This window comes from Melanostigma gelatinosum (assembly GCF_949748355.1).
Source record: "Melanostigma gelatinosum genome assembly, chromosome: 17".
NCBI lineage: Eukaryota > Metazoa > Chordata > Actinopteri > Perciformes > Zoarcidae > Melanostigma > Melanostigma gelatinosum.
The window spans coordinates 3,217,926-3,242,791 of NC_136650.1; the positions used below are offsets into that span (position 1 = coordinate 3,217,926).

Below are 24,866 nucleotides of genomic sequence, written 5' to 3' on the forward strand. Positions count from 1 at the left end.
TGTTACACTGAATGATAAACATAATGCCAACTCACCCGCAGGTTGATCTCCCTCATCCTCTCTTGTCGCAGCTTCGACAGATTGGCAACTCTGGACATTGTGACAATCTGAAAATAAAATATCCAATATAAGCGTTCGTATACTTCTCTGGATTCCTCAGATCCCTACCAAAGAGGGAAAAAAATCTTCCCTCACTGGCCAACTGCAATGTGCTTCTGCTTCTAGTGAAGTGACTGTTCCTGTGAGAAATCTGACTTCTGAATCATCACCGCCCCCTCACACACATGCACACAGTATTCAGCTGTGTGTGAATGCCTGGTATAGACGATTATCTGCTTTTTACTACATCCCAATATGAAACCATTTACAAAATGGTAATATTTTACAGCAGCCTTTCATACTGAGAAAAGAAAAGTTTAAGTTAAATAGTACACATTTTTTATGTCTGAGAGCAAGATGAGTTATTGTGTTATAACAAGACAAAAGCTCAAATTGCAACACATTCATCCAAAAGTATTCACCTCCTTTTTGTGAGGTTATTTACAAACATGTGGGACCTGACAGGTGAGTGGTCTGTTGTTCCGTCGTTATTATTGACGGGATTTATTGCAGTTTTTAAGAACTGGCACACATTTATATCATGAGAGACTTAATTGCTTCTCCTCTCTTTGTTCACATAGCCGATGAGTTGTGCTTGTAGTGCATGTTAGTGCATTAGCTCTGCACTGCACTGTTAGTGCTGTTAGCACCGTTAGCTATGAACTGCAGGCTCAACATTGACATGTGGGGAGCCACTGAGAAGCATTGATTAGGACCAGAAATTAGCTTCAATGATTCAAAGATTCAAGGTCAATTTATTGTCATTATGCAACACAGGGTTGCCCAACACAATGCAGTTGTAGCCCATTTGCTACACAACAAAACACAACAAACCAAAACAGTAGTGCATTCCCGTGCATTTTTTAAATTTGCATCAAGAGGAAGTAAACAGCAACAATAAAACTACTCTCTGGGCAATATGGACCAAAAATCAATATTCAAAATTCAGCATCAGAGAAAAACTGTCCATTAACTTTGACTTTGTTTGGACACCAAGCATCATTGATGTAAACAGAGCCCACCTTCTCTCGTCCAGCCGGAGTCCTGAGCTCTGTCCTGTGCTCTACCCGTCAAGTGCAACTTGATCCAGGATGCGATGATGGAGTCATGTCTTTGTAAAGACGTGGGACCTCCCCGTTGCTGGGTGAGCCTACATTTTCCTATGACCTGATATCATCCAGGAGTCGTTGTTGGAATTGTCTTAGATCCTAGCTGAGCTGGCTTACATCGCGGCTCTCCTCCCCTCACCTCTGCTTTCAAATGCGCTTGGTCTGGTAGGTTTTGCTGGGGAGTCGGCCATGAGCGGTGATCATCTCATTACTCGTTCCCCTTGAATTAATCCAATCCTCAGATTCCTTCAGAATCCCTTTCTGGAGTTAGATAAGCATCTTACGCCATAACTACAGTAATACACATGAAAAGATACCAAATTAAAACAAAAATGCAGCAAAATGATGGGAACTATCTACCTATCTACCTTAGCATGTACACGCACCGCCATTAATCATTTTTTAAATTTATTTAAATGAATATGTTTAGAAGTGGCAAGGAACTAATGAGCTCTGCTATGGCTATGAACAAATTAATAAGGTCAGCTATGACTGAACAAATGAAGATCTGCTGTAAGTATGAACCAATGAATAAGGTCTGCTATCAGTATGAACTGATGAATAAAGTCTGTTATCAGTATGAACTGATGAATAAAGTCTGTTATCAGTATGAACTGATTAATAAGGTCAGCTATGAGTATGAACTGATGAATAAAGTCTGTTATCAGTATGGACTGATGAATAAGGTCAGCTATGAGTATGAACTAATAACTAAGGTCAGCTATGACTATGAACTGATGAATAAGGTCAGCTATGAGTATGAACTAATAACTAAGGTCAGCTATGAGTATGAACTAATAACTAAGGTCAGCTATGACTATGAACTGATGAATAAGGTCAGCTATGAGTATGAACTAATAACTAAGGTCAGCTATGACTATGAACTAATAACTAAGGTCAGCTATGACTATGAACTGATGAATAAGGTCAGCTATTAGTATGAACTAATAACTAAGGTCAGCTATGAGTATGAACTAATAACTAAGGTCAGCTATGACTATGAACTAATAACTAAGGTCAGCTATGACGATGAACTAATAACTAAGGTCAGCTATGAGTATGAACTAATAACTAAGGTCAGCTATGACTATGAACTGATGAATAAGGTCAGCTATGACTATGAACTAATAACTAAGGTCAGCTATGAGTATGAACTAATAACTAAGGTCAGCTATGACTATGAACTGATGAATAAGGTCAGCTATGACGATGAACTAATAACTAAGGTCAGCTATGACTATGAACTGATGAATAAGGTCAGCTATGAGTATGAACTAATAACTAAGGTCAGCTATGAGTATGAACTAATAACTAAGGTCAGCTATGACTATGAACTAATAACTAAGGTCAGCTATGAGTATGAACTAATAACTAAGGTCAGCTATGACTATGAACTGATGAATAAGGTCAGCTATGAGTATGAACTAATAACTAAGGTCAGCTATGATGATGAACTAATAACTAAGGTCAGCTATGAGTATGAACTAATAACTAAGGTCAGCTATGAGTATGAACTGATGAATAAGGTCAGCTATGAGTATGAACTAATAACTAAGGTCAGCTATGACTAATAACTAAGGTCAGCTATGACTATGAACTGATGAATAAGGTCAGCTATGAGTATGAACTAATAACTAAGGTCAGGTATGAGTATGAACTAATAACTAAGGTCAGCTATGACTATGAACTAATAACTAAGGTCAGCTATGAGTATGAACTAATAACTAAGGTCAGCTATGACTATGAACTGATGAATAAGGTCAGCTATGAGTATGAACTAATAACTAAGGTCAGCTATGAGTATGAACTAATAACTAAGGTCAGCTATGACGATGAACTAATAACTAAGGTCAGCTATGACTATGAACTGATGAATAAGGTCAGCTATGAGTATGAACTAATAACTAAGGTCAGCTATGAGTATGAACTAATAACTAAGGTCAGCTATGAGTATGAACTAATAACTAAGGTCAGCTATGACTATGAACTGATGAATAAGGTCAGCTATGAGTATGAACTAATAACTAAGGTCAGCTATGAGTATGAACTAATAACTAAGGTCAGCTATGACTATGAACTGATGAATAAGGTCAGCTATGAGTATGAACTAATAACTAAGGTCAGCTATGACTATGAACTAATAACTAAGGTCAGCTATGACTATGAACTGATGAATAAGGTCAGCTATGAGTATGAACTAATAACTAAGGTCAGCTATGACTATGAACTAATAACTAAGGTCAGCTATGACGATGAACTAATAACTAAGGTCAGCTATGAGTATGAACTAATAACTAAGGTCAGCTATGACTATGAACTGATGAATAAGGTCAGCTATGACTATGAACTAATAACTAAGGTCAGCTATGAGTATGAACTAATAACTAAGGTCAGCTATGACTATGAACTGATGAATAAGGTCAGCTATGACGATGAACTAATAACTAAGGTCAGCTATGAGTATGAACTAATAACTAAGGTCAGCTATGACGATGAACTAATAACTAAGGTCAGCTATGACTATGAACTGATGAATAAGGTCAGCTATGAGTATGAACTAATAACTAAGGTCAGCTATGAGTATGAACTAATAACTAAGGTCAGCTATGACTATGAACTAATAACTAAGGTCAGCTATGACGATGAACTAATAACTAAGGTCAGCTATGAGTATGAACTAATAACTAAGGTCAGCTATGACTATGAACTGATGAATAAGGTCAGCTATGAGTATGAACTAATAACTAAGGTCAGCTATGAGTATGAACTAATAACTAAGGTCAGCTATGACTATGAACTGATGAATAAGGTCAGCTATGACGATGAACTAATAACTAAGGTCAGCTATGAGTATGAACTAATAACTAAGGTCAGCTATGACGATGAACTAATAACTAAGGTCAGCTATGACTATGAACTGATGAATAAGGTCAGCTATGAGTATGAACTAATAACTAAGGTCAGCTATGACTATGAACTGATGAATAAGGTCAGCTATGAGTATGAACTGATGAATAAGGTCAGCTATGAGTATGAACTAATAACTAAGGTCAGCTATGAGTATGAACTAATAACTAAGGTCAGCTATGAGTATGAACTGATGAATAAGGTCAGCTATGAGTATGAACTAATAACTAAGGTCAGCTATGACTATGAACTGATGAATAAGGTCAGCTATGAGTATGAACTAATAACTAAGGTCAGCTATGACTATGAACTAATGAATAACGTCAGCTATGAGTATGAACTAATAACTAAGGTCAGCTATGAGTATGAACTAATAACTAAGGTCAGCTATGACTATGAACTGATGAATAAGGTCAGCTATGAGTATGAACTGATGAATAAGGTCAGCTATGAGTATGAACTGATGAATAAGGTCAGCTATGAGTATGAACTGATGAATAAGGTCAGCTATGACTATGAACTGATGAATAAGGTCAGCTATGAGTATGAACTGATGAATAAGGTCAGCTATGACTATGAACTAATAACTAAGGTCAGCTATGACTATGAACTAATAACTAAAGTCAGCTATGAGTATGAACTGATGAATAAGGTCAGCTATGACTATGAACTAATAACTAAGGTCAGCTATGACTATGAACTAATAACTAAAGTCAGCTATGACTATGAACTTATGAATAAGGTCAGCTATGACTATGAACTAATAACTAAGGTCAGCTATGACTATGAACTAATAACTAAGGTCAGCTATGACTATGAACTGATGAATAAGGTCAGCTATGAGTATGAACTGATGAATAAGGTCAGCTATGAGTATGAACTGATGAATAAGGTCAGCTATGAGTATGAACTGATGAATAAGGTCAGCTATGACTATGAACTGATGAATAAGGTCAGCTATGAGTATGAACTGATGAATAAGGTCAGCTATGAGTATGAACTGATGAATAAGGTCAGCTATGACTATGAACTAATAACTAAGGTCAGCTATGACTATGAACTAATAACTAAAGTCAGCTATGAGTATGAACTGATGAATAAGGTCAGCTATGACTATGAACTAATAACTAAGGTCAGCTATGACTATGAACTAATAACTAAAGTCAGCTATGACTATGAACTTATGAATAAGGTCAGCTATGACGATGAACTAATAAATAAGGTCAGCTATGATTATGGACTAATATTCTAAGGTCGGCTATGAGTATGAACTAATAACTAAGGTCAGCTATGACTATGAACTGATAAGGTCAGCTATGACTATGAACTGATGAGGTCAGCTATGACTATGAACTGATGAATAAGGTCGGCTATGAGTATGAACTAATAACTAAGGTCAGCTATGACTATGAACTGACAAGGTCAGCTATGACTATGAACTGATGAATAAGGTCAGCTATGAGTATGAACTAATAACTAAGGTCAGCTATGACGATGAACTAATAAATAAGGTCAGCTATGACGATGAACTAATAAATAAGGTCAGCTATGATTATGGACTAATATTCTAAGGTCGGCTATGAGTATGAACAAATTAATACGGTCAGCTATGACAATGAAGAAATTATTAAGGACTAATAAATATTATTACTTCAACTGCCACCTACAAAGTTGGACACTGTCACACCGACAGAACCGTTGGTGCTGCATGTAGATAAATAAATATTTCTCAATCTGATGAAAACTTGTTTGAATATACAACATAAACATAATATAAACAGCTATCAACAAGTTGTTTACATGCTCTTGTTCCATGTTAAAAAGTAAGGTTCATGACCACACTAAACGTGGAAGAACAACTTCCCAACTTGGGGAATGGGCCCATCTGAGGGGTACCTGAATGCAGCATAACTGCTGACGACATCAAGTCCATTTAGCGACCAAAATCAGAAGTCATCGCAGACCACACCTGCAGAGAGAAGACAAGATAGCAGCTGTGAGAAATGATGCAACTGTTTGTAATGCTGCCCATTTTACACAGTACTTTAAAAGGGTGTAGATTTAGTTCTCACAGTACAAAGTTTTACATCTTAAAACCCAATGCTGGTTATTTTACATTTTCCAAACTATATCTTACACTGATTTCTAGCCAGGTGTTCATCTTCTCTGAGCTGCAGTGCTCTAGTAAAGGCTGGATCAAAACATCCAGGTCTCCTTTCGGGGCTTTTGCACTGTCATTATATGCCTGTCATTATATATGACATATATTTAAATTATATAGCTCCAGATAAGCCACAGGGATGTTTCGGGCAAGACGCCTTCTTCAGCGTACATATTCTGGCAATTTTACAATCAATATACACAGATGGAGTTAATTACACAGTAGGTGACCACAACCAGCACAAGTAGCATCCCAACAGGGAGCTACAACCTTACCAGGCACAGAGTATCATGGGCTAGGGTACTAAAACATGAAAAAACAAGAAAACTGATTATTTCATTTAATAAGAAACAAGCAAATGAAATATCTTCATTTGGAATGAAGGTAGCAAGGAAATGCATCGAATATGCTTGGCTTTGGAGAGTGATTATGTCCCTTTTACCATGCACCTCTCCGTGGCATCTTTACTACCCATGTAGAGTAGTTCACTCAAGCTGCAGCTCTGATCTTTTAAAGAGGCCACCGATGATTTACCATCATTATGAATAGAACTTGGCGTACCTCATCCAAATGGTTGTCCAATAATTCATCTCCATGTCCCTCACTTTAAAATGGGACTTGTGACTCAAAAGATTCATCAGAATGAATGATGCCAGTTGAGCTTGTACCAAACACGATGCAGAACTAAGATATATTTACTCCACATGGCGCCACCTAGTGGAACAACAGAACTGTAACAATTAATAATGGTATTAATAACAAGATTGTCTTATGGTTTAACATTTAACATAGCCTATACTTTAATAAGCTTGGTTGAAAATACAAAGCACACTATCGGCTATTTATTGCCCTATAACATTCTGTGATAATGACATTGTGTTCCTTTGTGACGAGTCTGCGTACAGACAGGAGGTTGAACAGCTGGTCCTCTGGTGTGGTCAGAACAACCTGGAGCTGAACAAGCTCAAGACTGTGGAGATGACAGTGGACTGCAGGAGGAGCCCCCCAACACTCACCATACTCAACAACACTGTGTCTGCTGTGGAGACCTCCAGGTTTCTGGGATCCACAATCTCCCAGGACCTGAAGTGGGCCCCCCAACATCGACACCATCAGGAAAAAGGCCCAGCAGAGGTTGTACTTCCTGTGCCAGCTCAGGAAGTTCAACCTGCCTCAGGAGCTGCTCATTCTGTTCTACTCAGCCATCATCCAGTCTGTTGTCTGCTCCTCTATCACTGTGTGGTTTGGATCGGCCACCAAACAGGACAGAAACAGACTACAACAGATTGTCAGGTCTGCAGAGAGGATCATTGGTTCTAGCCTGCCCTCCATCCTGGTTTCACCTCCAGAGTCAGGAAACGGGCTGGGACGATCACTGCAGACCCTTCACACCCTGGACACAAGCAGTTCCACCTCCTCCCCTCTGGTGGGCGCTACAGGGCTCTGTACGCCAAAACCACCAGACACAGGAACAGCTTCTTTCCGCTGGCCGTCACTCTCATGAACAATTAATCAGACATACAGCATATTACCTCCATTCTCCATCACCTTAATTCCATGGACACTGTTGTTGGTTAGGGTTATGTTCATATATATATACACTTTGTGGATATATATTTATATTTTACATAGTCGTTAAATGTTTATGCTTACATCTGTTCTACTTTTTTTCCCTCTTTTTTTTAAATATATATATATATATATATATATATAATTTTTTTCCTGTTGATTGTAAATTTTGTGTATGTAGCCTACGTGGAGAGCAATGTGAGTCAAATTCCTTGTATGCGTACGCGTACATGGCCAATAAAGCTGATTCAGATTCTTCAAGTGTGAGATGCATGTTTTAAATAAAGTTTAATTTACAAAAAAGGGGAGGACAAGGAAGAGGGTGGAAGAAGAGAAGATCAGCCATCTTCGTGAGGTCGAAATCTGCAGTGCAGGGGTAATATCTTTAGTATTTATGAATCATAATTTACTCCAGCGTCGACTGAACTCAAGTAACGTTAGTAGCCAAAAACTGAAACTTGCCTCATGTCCATGACGTTTGCAACGGGTTAGCTTTTTACTAGCTCCTCGCTAGCTTGTTACATGGCCAGAATGAGTGTGTGGCTAACGAGGTGACGTTAACGTGACTCACGACTCCCTGACGAATACAAACGTCTCAAAAGCGATAGCGCCTGAATGAATAACGTAGCGTTAAGTTGTTAAATAATTCCGTCAGTCTGGGAGCACAGCGCTCCGTAAATATACCGTTTATAACGTTACTCACTGTATACCGTTTGTTCTATTCCACGGTAACGTTACTCACTGTATACTTCTGTGTGCGATACTGTTTGATGTAAGGACACAGTGAAGTGTCGACCTTTATTCTTCCTCTTTAGCGATAACTTTATTGCACAAATGACAAACATATAAGTTAAAAAAAGCAATGAAAGTTTAACAAATAAAATGCATTTAAACATAATGGGGGACTTGAGAGGAAAATTATAGATACATGTGATAGATATTCGTTAAATATTACAATGATTAATGTTTTTTTACATTTACATGTGAAATTTTTTTCTAATAATAATTAAATTCATAATTTACATGCTAATAATCATTGTCTTCTTACATGTGTTGTGGGTCTGCAACTAAAATTTATTTCTCTTTTTGTAGCACCTCATTAAGTCCCTTGATGAAATGCTTTTTTTCCCCACACACACTTAAGGACAAATACAGCCATAAGCACACACAGGAGCTAGAGCCATGCATTGTTGTCAGATGTCAAAGTAATGTCAGCTTCCAGTCCACACTCCGACTGATCTGTGCTGGACTTACACTGGCAACCTTCGGACTGAGCGACTGGAGTTTCATACAATACAATAAATACAGTTGATGGCATTAATATGGTGATATTACACATAACTTTTAATCCTTTTGGAATCTAACTTTCTCAGGATGTTTCTGTTTGAGATTCTCTGTTCAGATTAAGTTATTCTCATGTTTGACTTTGACAAAATAAAATGCAAAATGCATAAGTGTCTACTTTTTTCTCTTCACTGTTTCAATTTCAGATGCCAAGACATTGCTCAGCAGGCGGCTGCAAATCTCGAGACAACCGTGCGACTCGTAATGCTGGTATCACCTTTCACAAGTGAGCATTTTGTAGAACGTCAGGGTTGCATGCCTCTAGGATGGAAAGACTTGTTGATTTCTGTTGTATTCACTAGTTACAGAGCCCTTACCACAATGTTTCTTCTGTAATAAATGTAGCTGGTAATTTAATGTAGCTTTCCTCTAGTGTTTAAACAATGAAGCATTAGTCTGTTGATTGAAAAATTATCTTGTGGGAAGCCGTGATAAGCTGCTTGCCAAGTTATGACAAAAAATTAACTAATGCTACTTACAACAACTCCATAGCTGTGTCAGATCATTAATTCAATGAATGAACATATTAAAAAACACATGGAAACAAGATGTAAACAGTTAGCTCAGGCTTAGAGCAGCAACATAAACATTAAATGTGCTGAATTCAAAATTCAGAGCACATCTATTGGAATTGCCTCCACATGGTGACAACTGAGCACTTTAACACGCTTTAACACTACATGTCATCATTCACCCATTCACCTCCATTCATACACTGATGACAGGCTAACATGCAAGGTACCACCTGCCCATCAGGACTGTCAAACCCATTCAAAACCATTAATACACATTCATACACCACCAGAACAGCAAGTGTCTTGCCCAAAGACACATCGACATGGACTAGCGGAGCTGGGAATCAAACCACCCAATCTCTGATTGAAGCTTGACCCGCTCGAATACTGAGCCACAGTTAATGGTGCAAACAGTTATAATGGTGCAAAGAATGGCAAAAGTGCTGACAGAACTAACAGTGTTAACCTGAGAGGGAACTAGAGAGTGGGCAGTATAGATCATAAAACTCACGGTTTCGGATCAAAAATCAGATAGGCACAAATAAAAAAGGGAGCAAATATAACTTTTAGAGATCCCTGATCATGTTTTTTTCCCTGTTGAGCAGTGGCGGCTGGTGGAACATGTTCTAGGTAGGGCTGTGCCACATCCAATCAATTTCAGCAAACATCCCAGTATGATTTAATGCAAAAAAAATGTAGGTATCAAACACACATTACTACTTTACAGTTAAATATTTAACATTTATGACAACATGAAAAAAAGCAGGAACTAACACTTTGATAAACACGTCAGGACATCTTATTTTTGTCACCCTCACAGGGAATTCACTATATATATATATATATATATATATATATATATAATACTATTCAGTATAATATAATAACATATATATCATATTATAATATTCAGTATAATATACGGTAATAATATAGATACCACATAATATAATATAATAATATTCACTATAATATAAAACACATATATATATATATACATATATATATATATATGTATATGTATATATACATATATATATATACATATATATATGTATATGTATATATATATATATATATATATATATATATATATATATATATATAATTATATCTATTTATAACTATATATCATTTCTCAGCAGGTGCTTCATGTCTCTCACTCCCTAACGGTCCGTGCTGGATCTGTCCCCGTTGTTTTAAAAAGCTAAATAAGTTATTAGCATAATGTCATCCAGCTAGCCAAACCTGTCTGGTGTACAGCTAGTAGATATATAGATAGATAGATAGATAGATAGATAGATAGATAGATAGATAGATAGATAGATAGACTTTATTTCAGACTCAGGGTCCAGAGAGACAAATACATGAAATGACAAACACAAACAATAAAAGTTCGGAGGCCTAGCAATGCCTTACAAAGAGACAGCTGTACCAATGTCGCCACAGCTGGACTGGTAGCGTGTGGTACTGAACCTTATGTTGGTTAAAACAAGTATGATCTAATTTTCAGAGTAATTCAGTCTACAAATGAATTTATACATGAGATTTCTTAAAACTGTTTGGAAAGTGTTGACTCGTGCAGCCACAAACATTTCACCGGCACTACTCCATCTCGGTCTCTTTAAAAGTATTCTCATGGCGTCATTATAAGCTACTTGAAGTCGCTGTAAGCTTTTTTTTTTGTAGTTTGACCACAAGTGTGCAGTGTAGAGTGGAGTACAATATGCTCTGAACAGAGACATCTTCACTCCATCTGTACACAGACCAGACTAACGTGAGACGGTGTTTGCTTGTGCAGACATCATACCACATTGCCTGGAAATGTCTTTATCATCGGTCATGTGTTCTGTTAAAAAATGACCAAGATATTTTACTTCACTACAGACACCAAGATTATTCTCAGACAATTTGAAGTCAGGGAAGTTTAGACATTTGTCCTCTTTAGTTCTACAGATCAGGATAGCACTCTTACTGGCGTTGTATTTGATGTCATGTTCCACACCGTACACAGTACATATAGTGAGGAGCTGCTGAAGACCAGCGCTGGACAAAAAATCACCAGATCATCTGCATAACCGATGTGGTTAACCAGAGTATTTCCAATCATGCACCCAGTATTACAGGCTTTCAATTGCTTGGACAGATCATCAATATACAGATTAAACAGAACTTGTCGGACACCATTGCAAACCCCAAATTGGACTGAGACACTTTTACCCCATTTTACATGCATAGTCTTGTGCGCATACCAGTAAGCCAGAATTCTCACAATGTATTGTGGGGACACCTCTTTGACTCAGTTTGAAAAACAACTTACTATGATTAACACGATCAAAAGCTTTGGAGGCATCAATAAAAAACAAATGTTATCCTTTTACTTTCAGTCATTTATAGTGGGTTTTTTCTTCATAAACAAAGAAATCTTCTTTTTTTTAATAGTTTATATAATAAAAGATCGATACTATGCTGTATCGATTTTTTACCCCACCCCTAACACATTATCAGTGTGGTATAGTGGAAAAAATTCTCTGACTTTTTTGTATTTCTTAAGTAAATGTACAAAACTATTTGCATTAAAATATACCAAAAGTATTAAAAGTAGAAGTATACTCATTATACAGAACAGCCCATTTCAAATATTATATTTACAGTAGGGTCTTATCATTGATGCAGTAATATGTTAATCACTTTAATATTGCAACTGGTAAAGGTGGGGCTGATTTGACCTTATTTACATTCTTATTAATTAGGCTATGCACTATTTGTTAATACATCATAGTTGATTCATATTTTGTATTGTCAATCTGAATCTGCAAAGTAGCCTAACTAATAACTAATATTGTCAAATAAATGTAGCAAAGTTAAAAGTACAATCGTTCCTTCTGAGATTTATTGGACTAGAGCAGGGGTATTCAACTAAAATTCCAAAAGGTCCAGATTGAGAAAATCTCCTCGGGCAAAGGTCCGAAACATTACAATAATATCTAACTCGCGCTATTTAGTGCCATATATATATATATATATATATATATATATATATATATATATATATATATATATATATATAAATATATTCAAGAAGCCTAGTAGTAGTAACAACGTCTCTGTGTAGTCAACAACTGTCAAATCAAATAAAGAAAGTACACATCAATTATATTTTAACAAATTATTATTCTCAGTTTTCAAATTTAACTGGATGGATTATAAAGAAATACATAAATAAATGTTCTTCTCATTTCAAGTACAATAAGGGCTGGAATAAAGAATAACTGACATCAACAGAAATCTTTTCAAAAATGTGCATCTTAAAATAAAGTTCTTTATTTTAGAAAAATGAATTTCACTGAATTGTCCTGCAGCTTTAAATTCAGTTCATTCAGGTGTGAAGTGATGTCAATAAAAAAGCCACGATATTAGATTTGCGTCATCTAAACAGAGAAATCAGTGAGCATGGACTTTATCTGTGATTATTTACACTTGTTTCAGCTCTATTCTCTCTGTTAACATCATTGGACAGTGAATTCATGCGTTAGGATTCTGATCATATTGGGCTTTTAAGTTTATTTTCTGTGTCTTCATTTCAGATGTGAGTGGGTACGTTTGTTCAAAAGAGTTGTGCTTTGCCTCGTAGTGCGCTACATTTGCCGCTTTTATCAATAGTTACGGTTTCTGAACATATGAGACATGCTGGTTTTAACTGCCTGTGGGAAGAATTAACATACAAGAGTTTTAGTTCTTGCTTATGAATTCTATTCTCTCTGAACACGTTTCTCTTTTTGGAGAACGTCATGTAAGATAACTTCTCTGAATAGGGAAATTCTCCTGCTCTTCTCTATATTTCCTTGTCTCAGCCCCTTGTGTCACGGTGTGTGTACATCTCACTCAATTCTGGAAACTTGTCAGAATACCCACATTTGATTGGCTGAGCTGCATCACGTGATGTGATTCACAATGCATTGGTCGGTGTGTTTCCTGCACCGCTGAGCAAGTACCGTAACGGCTGACTAACTTGCGCCGGTTAAAGTATAAATTCATCGTGTAGCATGTATACTTCCAAGTTATCTATCGGTTTTGGGTCCTGGGTCCGGATGCCACTGCATCTGGGTCTGGACTGCGGTCCGCCAGTTGGGGACCCCTGGACTAGAGGGATAAAGTTACATACAATGGTCAAACTCAAGTAAAGTACAAGTTCATCAAAATTGTACTTAAGTACAGTATTGAGTAAATATACTTAGTATTGATACTTTAAATAAGAGCACAAATGTTTGCTCTTAAAGTGCACCAGATTGATGCATTTAACTCTGAAATGTACAAAATTGTCTGCCGGGGCAGCATTTACCCCTGGGGGCAGCTGTGGCTGTGCCTGTGGTGTGTGAGTAGTATGACTGGTTAGTTACAGTCCTGATGGGCAGGTGGCACCTGGCATGGTTGCCCCTGTCATCAGTGTATGAATGTGTGTGAATGGGTAAATGATGACATGTAGTGTTAAAGCGCTGTGAGTGGTCAGAAGACTAGAAAAGAGAAATACAAGTACTGTGCATTTACCATTTCCCGCTAGAGGGTCGGAGGTCCACCCCCCCATAGTCTTTAATGAGGGAAAAACTGGTATAAAGAAGGACCGGGCAACCTGGAACCAAGAAACATGCAGTACACATGCTCCCATTTCTGAAAAGTGCCTGCAGTACAGTTTAGACTCTGAACCACTATAACATGCTCACTGGGGGTCACATCATTAAATACCCATTATGTCATTCATCTTGTGTTTCATAACTGTCATGGATGTTCTTTGTAGTTTTCATGATGTTCTTAAATATCTCCCTTGAATTTGTGTATTGAAGTGAAAAACGTGACAACAACAAGGAGACAAAATGTTATTTAATGAATAATAATTTGTCATTGTGATGGACAGATTACCAAAAGGAGCAACTCGGAGAAACCTTTGGATCACTAACTCACACCGTGCAGACTCCTGGGATCCTCAGACAGATTTCGTCTACTTCTGCTCCAAACACTTCACCCCAGACAGCTTCGAACTGACTGGATGCAGGTCTGTAGACTCAATCAGTATCAATAGTTTATGTTGTTGACCACTTGTGCTGAATATGAGTCTACTGCTGACGGTGTTTGGATAACAGCCCCTAATGTGTTTGACCTTCTCACTCACAGTGGGATCAGAAGACTAAAGGAAGATGCATTTCCTACAGTATTTGATTCCTCTGCAACAACCAAATGCAAAAGAACAGGAACATTGCAGACACAAGAAGACATTCCTGTCAGGTACAGAACTGATACAGAGTCACATTTTGTCATTGCCGATGAGCCGTGTCAGTGACGTACCATCTGCCAACCTCTTGTGTGCTGTCTTGAGACAGGACATAAAAGATTCATTCTGAGCTTGTAAAATGATAGTGAGACATGATTTCATATGACTTGCTATCAAAAGTTATAGACAACAAAAAAAAGATGATCTCAGGATTTTGTGCAAGACTTTAAAATTTTGACATTTGTTAATTGTTCTGTTCCCAGTTCTGGCATTAGTGTCTATATTACTATGATTAGTGAGTATGTTTGCCTATCAAAGTAAATATATACATTTAATTTAAGATTTTATAATCTTTGTAACTTTTTTTGTAAATTCACGTGAGCTAATAATATAATATAAACTTTATTTTTACAGCACTTTTCTTAACAGTGTTACAAAGTGCTTTACTACAGCCATGCTAGCAGCTAGGTTATACTTAGGTTGATTTGTATTTTGAGCGAAATGCTCACATTGCATTCCAACATGCTCACAATGACAACTTTAACATGCTTTAGCAGGTACAATGTTTACCATGTGCACCATCTTAGTTTAGCTTGTTAGCATACTAACAGTTGCTAATTAGCACCAACAATATGTAATTATTAGTGCTGGGCAACGATTACAATTTTTAATGGCATGTTTTTTTGCGATTATTTTTTTGCGTTATTGAACAAAAGTGCAATAATATTTGGTTTGCAAACACTTTAAACAAATAAGGTTCTCTTTAACAGCAGTATTCCCTTTACACAGTACCAGTTCAAATACAGTTATGATTCTGATAATAGATATTCAGCCGGTGTTCAGAACTTTATCTTCATGTGTGTAATAAATGCAATTTGAAATATACACCTTGAAAACTGCAAACCTATCTACGTCATGTTTTTTTTCCTTGTTTTTATGTTTGATAAATGCTCAGTAGCGATAACTAAATGATGTGCTTATTATACATATCACAGACAAAACAACTTTAAAAACTCTAAAAAAATAATTTAAATGAATCATTTCTCGTCTCTCCCCCGTGTGTCACGGTGTGTGTACATCTCACTCAATTCAGGAAACTTGTCAGAATACCCATATTTGATTGGCTGAGCTGCATCACGTGATGTGATTCACAACGCATTGGTTGGTGTTTTTCCTGCACCGCTGAACAAGTACCGTAAATGCTGGAATAATTCCGCTGCATAAAAAATGGCGTTCAAAATAAAATCACTTTTTTTTTTGTTGTCAGGCAAAGGTCCGCGACCCACTGAAAACTGGTCCGCGACCCACTTCTGGGTAGCGACCCACCAGTTGAGAATCACTACATTAGATTACAATGTAATCTACAATGTAATCTAGAGTCTAGAGGCTGACAACTATTTTAGGAGTGTGTCTACGACCTCGGAACCAAAGTAGCATTGAACGACTGCCGTCTTGTTTTTGCCCGGGTGAGTACATTTTCTTGAGAATTATTGCATATTTCAAATCTAATATTTACACAGACGCAAACACTGGCATCGGTCACCAGCTCAGCTAGCTAACTAAATGAAGCTACTATTTTCTGATGTACATACTAGACCAACCATTCCCAGAAGTCTGGTGAAACACCGTTAAAAACGTGGGCCGTGGGTAAACAACACAGAGAAGTTGTCACAGCACATTGTAATTGTGATTCCTGATCATGCTTTTTTTGCTGCCGATACTAATTGATGATCATTGATGATCCATATTATTGTTTGATTATAGCAGCTGGTCTACAGGGCTCCAGACACATATTTTTGCCACCATCCCAAAAACCATCAAACATTCTAAATGTTGTCCTTTTACTTTACTTTTTTTTTACTTTCCTCATAACAAACCCAATTCAATGATGTATTATAATCTGTTTAGAGCTAGTGTAAACAGGTTATAGTTCTTTCTCTGATATATATTTATGTTGTTGTGAAAACATTTCCTTCAAACTACTGGATTTATTCAAGTTTCTCACTAACACTACATTTTACGAAATTACATGTGAATTTACCTTCACCCAATACTCATTTTCACCAAAACGCATCGTAACCGAATGGAACGATCGTTCACCTCCTGTCAATCTAAACACGTTTTGGTTTTTTACTATGTTTACATCAGAGATAGGCAAATATAAAAGCAATAGTGATGTCCTGATAGCATATTTTACTGAATATTGTTGGATAACGATAGTCAGTAAAACTTTACTTTACACAGCGGTGGTTAACATTAAACTGTAATTAATCCGCGGTTCACGTGCATGCCGGACCGCGAGGGGGGATCCGTACCAATTTCGGATCAACCGTGGTCCGTTACACCACTACTTTATTTGATGCATCCGATACCAACCAAAGGCCTTATGAGGTAGTAAGAATGTATTTTTTCACAATCAAATTGCATTTCTATCAATTAAATATTACAAGTAATTTTAACCTTAACTTGTTGAACTATATTACCTTCAAAATTTGTTCAAACAAATATCAAATGTACATATGTTCAAATATTTGGAGAAAGACAAGAGTTTTCATGGGGTGTACTGACATTTACACATGACTAAAGACAAACATACAACGACATTTCTGTACCTTTTTAAAAATGTATATATTTATTTATGATGATTTAATAGATGAAACACATCATACATTTTTGGCTTCTTCTTTGATAATTCTGAATACTGAGAGTAAAAGTATAGAATGAAACGGCGGTAAAAGGAAATGGAGCACACTGGTTGATTCACAGCTTTTGCACGATTAAAATACTGTGAATCAATCAGTGTGCTCCTGTCCCTTTGTCCTTTGGAAGTTTGCTGTGTTCGAGCTGAGAAGCACTTGAGAATATGTGTTCACTCCAGTGGGACAAGAGTCACAAAGATAGGATAATGCACAGCAAATTATTCTAATCTTATCAATCAACACCAGTGGATCACCTGCTTTGCAAATTAGAAGGCCTTTCAATGAAAACAGTCCACTATCACTACAACCTTGCATCCAAATGCTTGCCTGAATGACATCGGCATTGTAAATTGCAGTACCTCTCACTCTGGCCACTCTATTATAAACTCCAGTCGTTGATAAAGTACGCCAATTAACTTGTGCCAAATTTGAAAAACGGTGGAACAGGAAATATTAAACCTGAAAGACAAATCTTGGAGTGAAAGCTTTAGTCTCAACCCAAGTAAAACCAAAACTATTTAAATTTGGACGGTGCAGACAAAGTTCTAGAGGTGATGTGTGGCTCACATGATTGGAACACTTCATCAAAACATCCAAACTCAGAAATTGGGCAATCCTGTGTAAAACTTGTCTTCATTGTTCTGAAAAGCCTCTTGGCTAAATTGTTTGTCCAGTGCTTTAGTCCTGAGTTCACTCAGCTCCACTGATGCTTGATTCAGAACATCTTCCATCTTCTCAAGCTCATCCATAGTCAGGTCTGTCTGGCATCCTGCATCTACAAAGGAGATAAGGGGGAGAAGGATTAGTTCTATAATTTACAATGTTTTTTTATAGAATTATGTTACTATTCTAAATTATTGTAACTGCAAAATAATTTACAAAAGCCTCCCAAAGCACTGTGTACTTCTACTTGAGAAGAAAATATTGTAGTACTGTGTAGTACAGTGTGTGTACTAGTACATAGAGACAAGTAACTAGTAACAGACACTTGCTCACACACAGAGGCTACATCCAAACTACTACATATCCGTTTTAAAACGCATATCTTTTGCTACTTTTACGCCCAGCGTCCACACTACTCCGGAGTTTTAGACACACAAAAACGGAGACGGTGGTGATGCGTCTGTGCTCATGATGACTGAGTATATGACATCAGTTGCGAGTGACATATTGGCCGAGGAAGGATTGTAAACAGGACGATGGCATGGGATGGCTCTCTTTTAATATGTCGTAGGCTTACAGCAAGCAGTTCAGTGTCAGCGCTACACAAATGTTTAACGGTGATATGACCAGGATTGAACCATCTGTTGTTAAGGAGAATAACAATTCCCCCACCTTTCTTCTTTTCACTCTCCCTGCAAGTCTTGTCTGCCCGTACCATCAGGATCCGTCTACAGACAGGTCTGGAGTCAGAGATGTCTTCGTTTAGCCATTAACATTCTACATTATGTCCACTGCTTCTGTTATTATTAGTAGTAATCACTTTTCTATTCTTGTTTCCGCGATTACTATTCTTATTATATGTATAATTTATACCAAGGGTATTCAATTAAAGTTCAACGAGGTCCAGTTAGAGAGAATTTCCTCATGCAAAGGTCCAGAACAGCACAATATCTAACTTCTGCTATGATTTAGTCCCATATACAGTATATTAAAATAGCCAACAGCTGTATGTAACGTCTGTATGTTGTCAACAACTGACTGTCAAATCAAATAAAGAAATTAAATTGAACAATATCTCAACAATAATGATTATCAGTTTTCAAATTGAACTAAATAAATCATTATCATTAATGAATCAATGTTCTATTTCAAGTAATATAAGGGCTGCATTTAAGAATACATTAAATAACAAAGCTTTTGAAAAATGTGACTCTTAAAATAAAATACTTTTAGAAATGGCCCTGCAGCTTTAAATTCAGTTAATTCTGGGTGAAGTGATGTCAACCAAGAAAACCATGATATTATATTTTTTCCATCTTCTAAAAAGAGGTATTTTATCCGTGGTTATTAAACCCACTTGTTTCAGCTCTATTCCTCTCTGATTTATGTCATATGGATTGACTATGTTGTAACTCTGTGATGTTGTTCATTCTGTACACATGACATCTATCACACTTCTGTCCATCCTAAGAGGATCCCTCCTCTTCCTGAGGTTTCTTCCTGTTTTTACTGTGAAGGTTTTTTTGGGGGAAGGTAAAGAATGTATAGAAACATTAAGACAAGACATTACTGATATAAAACAAGACATTAAAAAATATATATAAAAGATAAAACACAGGCCTCAATGGCTTTAAATGGTGTCGTTTTATTGCCTATTTTTGTTTTTCCACAGTCAGGCTAGCTTGTTTTAGCTTCCTCAGGAAGAAGAGCCTCTGCTGGGATGTGTTCAGGGACCAAGTGAGATCTTCAGTAATGTGTAGTCCCAGGTTGTTGTCCGAGCACCACTCAGCCAGATGTTGGACCTCCTGTCTGTAGTGCGTCTCGTTGTTGTTGGAGATGAGTCCCACCACAGTGGTGTCATCGGCAAACTTCGCTATCGTGTTGGAGGAATAGGTGGGGGAGCAGTCCTGGGGGAAGAGGGCCGGGCTGAGCACACAGCCCTGTGGTGAACCAGTGTTCAGGATGGTGGTTGTCGATGTCAGGTTCCCTATCCTGACATTCTGTGGTCTGTTTGAGAGAAAGTCCAGAATCCATTAACAGAGTGAGGTCCAAGGTTTTTGAGTTTATGCACCAGTTTATGGGGGATGATGGTGTTGAAGGGAGAGCTGAAGTCAACGAAGAGCATTCTGACGTATGTGTTCCAGGTGAGACAGGACCGTATGAAGTGCGATGAAGACCACGTCCTCCGTAGATCTGTTCACTCGGTACGCAAACTGGTGGCTGTCCAGGTCAGCTGGGAGGACGTCCTTGATGTGCGATTGTATCATCCTCTCGAAGCACTTCATGATGACTGGGGTCAGGGCAACTGGGCGGTAGTCATTGACGCAGGTGACTGCGGTCTTTTTCGGGACAGGGACGATGGTGATGGATTTGAGGCAGGTGGGGACTGCAGCTTGTTGCAGGGAGAAGTTGAAGATGTTGGTGAACACCTCTGCAAGCCAGTCGGCACAGGCCCTGAGGAGGATCGACATCACCAAGGTGCTCCTCCTTGGGCTGGGTCTTCTCAGCTGTTGCTCCGCTGTGCTGTCTATCAAAGCGGGCGACGAAGCGGTTCAGAGTGCACTGAACGGAGGTCACTGTCCTGACTGATCTGTGTGGTGCTGCGCTTGTAGCACCACACTGCTCTCACGATACTCACCAGGACTGTTAGCTAGTCCATCATGTTATCGAGCAATCTCTCGTTTCTAATGGTGATGGGAGTCAGTGGCATATCATTACTGCCCTGCATTCTTTTTCCCTCAACACACTTAATATAATTTAATTGATTAAATTACTTTTTTAACAAAAGGGAGAACTGAGTCACAATCTGGCACAAAATAAGAACAGACAAAGACATACTCAATAAAAACAAGTTCCAAACATTCTCCACACATGATGGACACAGTGCTGACAATTGCAATTGCAACATAAACTGTAGTGCTAATAAGAGTGCTGAAAATTGAATGTATGTCCTGCCATGTGAAGGAAAAACAAATGGAACAAACAGCTTTTGTCACTTTATGTTCTTTTCTGTAGGAAGAATCCCCGCTCAGGCGACCAGGATAACGCTCAGCAGGGGGCAGACAGGTATCGAACTTCAGAAGATCCCACAATTCAGAAATCAGTTGCAGCAGTTGAGGAGAGTAATTTAAACATACCCGCATCTTCTCAAAAGCCGTCAGGTATGGAGCACCTCTCGCAGCAAGACTGTAGTCCAACCCCAGCACCAGGGTCTTGTCCCCTCTCCCCATCACGTTACATGAGGCGTTTGCCCCCTCCTCCAGCCTTTTACCTGCCGAAGGAGCACAGCTATGCTCAGCTCTGCCCCTTGCTGTGGAGGAGACGTTACGACCAAGCTATTGACTGCTTGGAGAAGGCTTTACGGCAATTGCATGCCACAAGGCGGAGGGAGAACCGCCTGCACAGCACGGTGCTGAGGCTCCATGATAAACGGCTGAAGCACACTTTACTTGTGTCACAAGATGGGTGTAAAAACAGAGGGAGCTGGACACAATTGGGGGAGAGGAGACGAGGCAAAGGTGGCTCTAACCAGGAGGAGAGTGAGATTGATGCTAAATCTGAAGACATAGGGTTGTGTGAGGACAGATATGTGGATCAGACAGAGTTGGGGAATCATTTTCTTCGAGCAACTAACAGCTGGTCTGAGGAGGAGAAGGGTTACTGCTTTTACTGTGGAAGAGGCCAGGCGCAGGTTGGTGATCAGGTAGCAGGCAGAGTTTCAAAGACTGGGAAAGATGTCCAGCCCACAGTGCACAAGGACTTTCTGCAGATTCAGAGATGTGTTGAAACCAGTACTTGTGGCACAGTTGGAAATGCCAAGGACATAGAAATAGTCAGGCTGGAAAGGCCACCTGGGAAAAGTGTAGAACCCAGTGACCCAAATTCCCAAATCCTGCTCCAAACTCAAGGTCATCCACATGTGATCCCTGTGCCTGATGCTCATGAGCAAAGTTTGCAGTGTTTAGACTCTCAGCAGCTGCTCTCTGACAGGTGTGAGGGGCAACATGAAGCTTTGGTTCAGGATCATCACCTGGATCTGCAGCAGCTGTTGTGGATACAGGACAGTTTGGAGGGACAGGTTATTCTGGTGCCTGTCCCTGCTGAAGATGGCCGACAAAGGCTTTTGAAGATGGAGGGAGTTGCTGATGAAGCACAAACCATACTTGTGTCAGAACTGGATCTTAAAGGAGACTTGGGACACATGACGGAGAACAGCGGAGGTCTGTCCAGAGTTCAAACAGCCTGTGATGATGAACACAGTGACCAGCATTCCATTATCAACACTACACTGCTGGAAATGGGAGAAGATGTGAGGGAGAAACTTAAAGAACACCTGGAGGGATTTCACCTTCAGCTGAGCACCGAGTTTATAAACTAAGATGTGATTTTGTTTCCTCAATGATTCTTGGACGAACATGCTTTGTATTGTGCTTTCTGCAAGGTCAAGTATGATGCTTGGCCTCTGGAATATATGACACCAGACATGGTGTTGTTGTAGAGCAACAAACATTGAAGTTAGGCAGTTAAATTACAATCTCGAAGGTCTCTGTTTCAATCTCTTTGGCAATTGCAGGTGTGTTTTGAGATCTCACTTCCCAGAGTGCACCGCTTGTGATTTTGTCCAAAGTTGCCACAGAAACCCAGTTAATCTTACTGCAAATGCAAGGGCTTTTATCAGTAGGCCACAGGGACTTAAGACACAATTATGACATGAAAATCTTTGAGATTATTACTTTCAGACATATTCAGTGCTTGGTCACTTCAGAGAAGTGCTTTGCCAAACCAGCAGTGAACATTATCTATCAACAAGTGTGTATATCAAAGCCTGATTCATCTATGTATCTATGTACCATGGAGCTCCATTGTTGTCCAAAAACTATTAAAAACACATCAATGAGCCTCACTGTTGCATTGGGTGACAAAATGAAACTGTATTTGTAAATATGTATTTACATATTCAGTAGGAGCCAATAGAGTAGAAGTTGAAACAGACCGGGTGGGGAAGTCAGAACTTAAACTTCAAACACATTTAATTCAATTCATTTGTATAACCCAATATCACAAATGTTAGAGCCAAGTATACGAGATTATGAATACCACTGTATTTTGTTGTTTGTACATTGGGTGGCGCTGTATTTCCTGTCCTGGGCTCAGGTATATAAGTCCCTAAATCGCTGGGTTCGTCAGGTGTTTGACCCCGGAAGAGCAAACGGTTTTGACCGCGATACGCTACACATTTACTGCATTGAAAGAGTGGCTTTTGTGTACATTGTTTCCACGACGAGAATAAATGAGCTACAGATCATCATACAAAGGTCTCTGTGCGACATCCTCAGTCCCAGGACCCTCACATCAGAACAGGACCCCCCCCCCCCCCCCCCCCAAAAAAAACCTTTAACAGGAAAAAAGGCAGAAACCTAGAGAGAGCAACAGAGGAGGATCCTCTATCAGGATGGACAGAAGTGTGATAGATGCCATGTCTACAGGATGAACAACACATTCAATGCATATGACATAAATTAATCATATAATGAGGGTAGTAACTGCAGTAGTACTATTAATAGCAGAAATAATAATGTCAATATAATGACTACCGGTACTAATAATAACAGTAAAACATTAAAACATTTAAAAGTAAAACATTGTTGGTTTTGTACTTCTCATAGGATTTGTTGACAATTAGAAAAATGATTATTTAATGTGTAAATCAAAAATATTTTTAAAACAATGATTCAATTGGGAAAAATATAACTGAATAATTCTTAATTATTATTATTATTCTTAATAAGTGAAATAACAAACATGAAATAAAGATGATGTTGCAATAAAGGGTTAATTGCAGGAAATAAAGGGTTAATTGCAATTTTGTCCTTTTTTCAGTTTCCCTCGTATTTTTTAAATGTCCACTGTGTTAGGAAGTGCAACCTTCTCAGAATTGTGCAGGAGTGTCACTATCCCTTATGAAATTTGACAAATTAATAACTAATAAATGTGTTTGTGTACACTGTCTAAATTGTTGTGCTCGTGAAGTGATGGCATCTAGTGGCCAACCCACAGGTCACGGTTAATTCAAGAAAAAGTACTGTTTGGAATGAGGATACAGCATGAGGACAGGACCTAAAGAAATGCATCACAACCTTGATATCATCTTTCCTGAAATAAATAATACATTATGTTATCATTTCCATGACCTGTCTGAAAAGTATTTGTCTTGTTGGAAGGATCTTACCAGAAATTGGAAAACCTTTTGTAGACATCTAATACCTCAGAAAGATATGAATTATTAAGATACACCCCTGCTGCTGTTAACAATAGATTATATTGATATACTAAGGGAAATTCCCAACAGAACCAAAAGCCTGAAAATTGCTGGGGGGAAATAACTACAATGTTTTTATGATTTTAAAAATTCAAATTGTCACTCTTGCAGCGATGAAAAGTTAATACTCCTTCCTGAAATCCTTTTCCTGATATATACAGAATCTTCGTCATGTGGAAGCACACACAGATGTAAAGCAAGCATTAACCACAGCT

General features: G+C 38.2%; 2 protein-coding genes across 2 annotated transcripts in view; one reads left to right on the plus strand and one right to left on the minus strand.

The window, feature by feature from the left end:
* arhgef2a (Rho guanine nucleotide exchange factor (GEF) 2a) overlaps positions 1 to 98 on the minus strand; it is a gene marked incomplete at its 5' end in the record, with an annotated part of 57,713 nt that extends 57,615 nt beyond the window's left edge. The window contains one exon of the mRNA XM_079288083.1: positions 36 to 98. Within this exon, the coding sequence (XP_079144209.1) occupies positions 36 to 98 (63 nt within the window). The remainder of the gene's footprint in view (positions 1 to 35) is intronic.
* Positions 99 to 8,162: 8,064 nt separating this feature from the next.
* thap7 (THAP domain containing 7) lies at positions 8,163 to 24,702 on the plus strand. The gene is made up of 5 exons (XM_079287969.1): positions 8,163 to 8,221; positions 9,336 to 9,415; positions 14,617 to 14,754; positions 14,874 to 14,984; positions 21,348 to 24,702. The coding sequence occupies exons 2-5, from the start codon at positions 9,336 to 9,338 to the stop codon at positions 22,708 to 22,710; spliced, it is 1,692 nt and encodes a 563-aa protein (XP_079144095.1). The 5' UTR covers positions 8,163 to 8,221; the 3' UTR covers positions 22,711 to 24,702.
* The last annotated feature ends 164 nt before the right edge of the window (positions 24,703 to 24,866 follow it).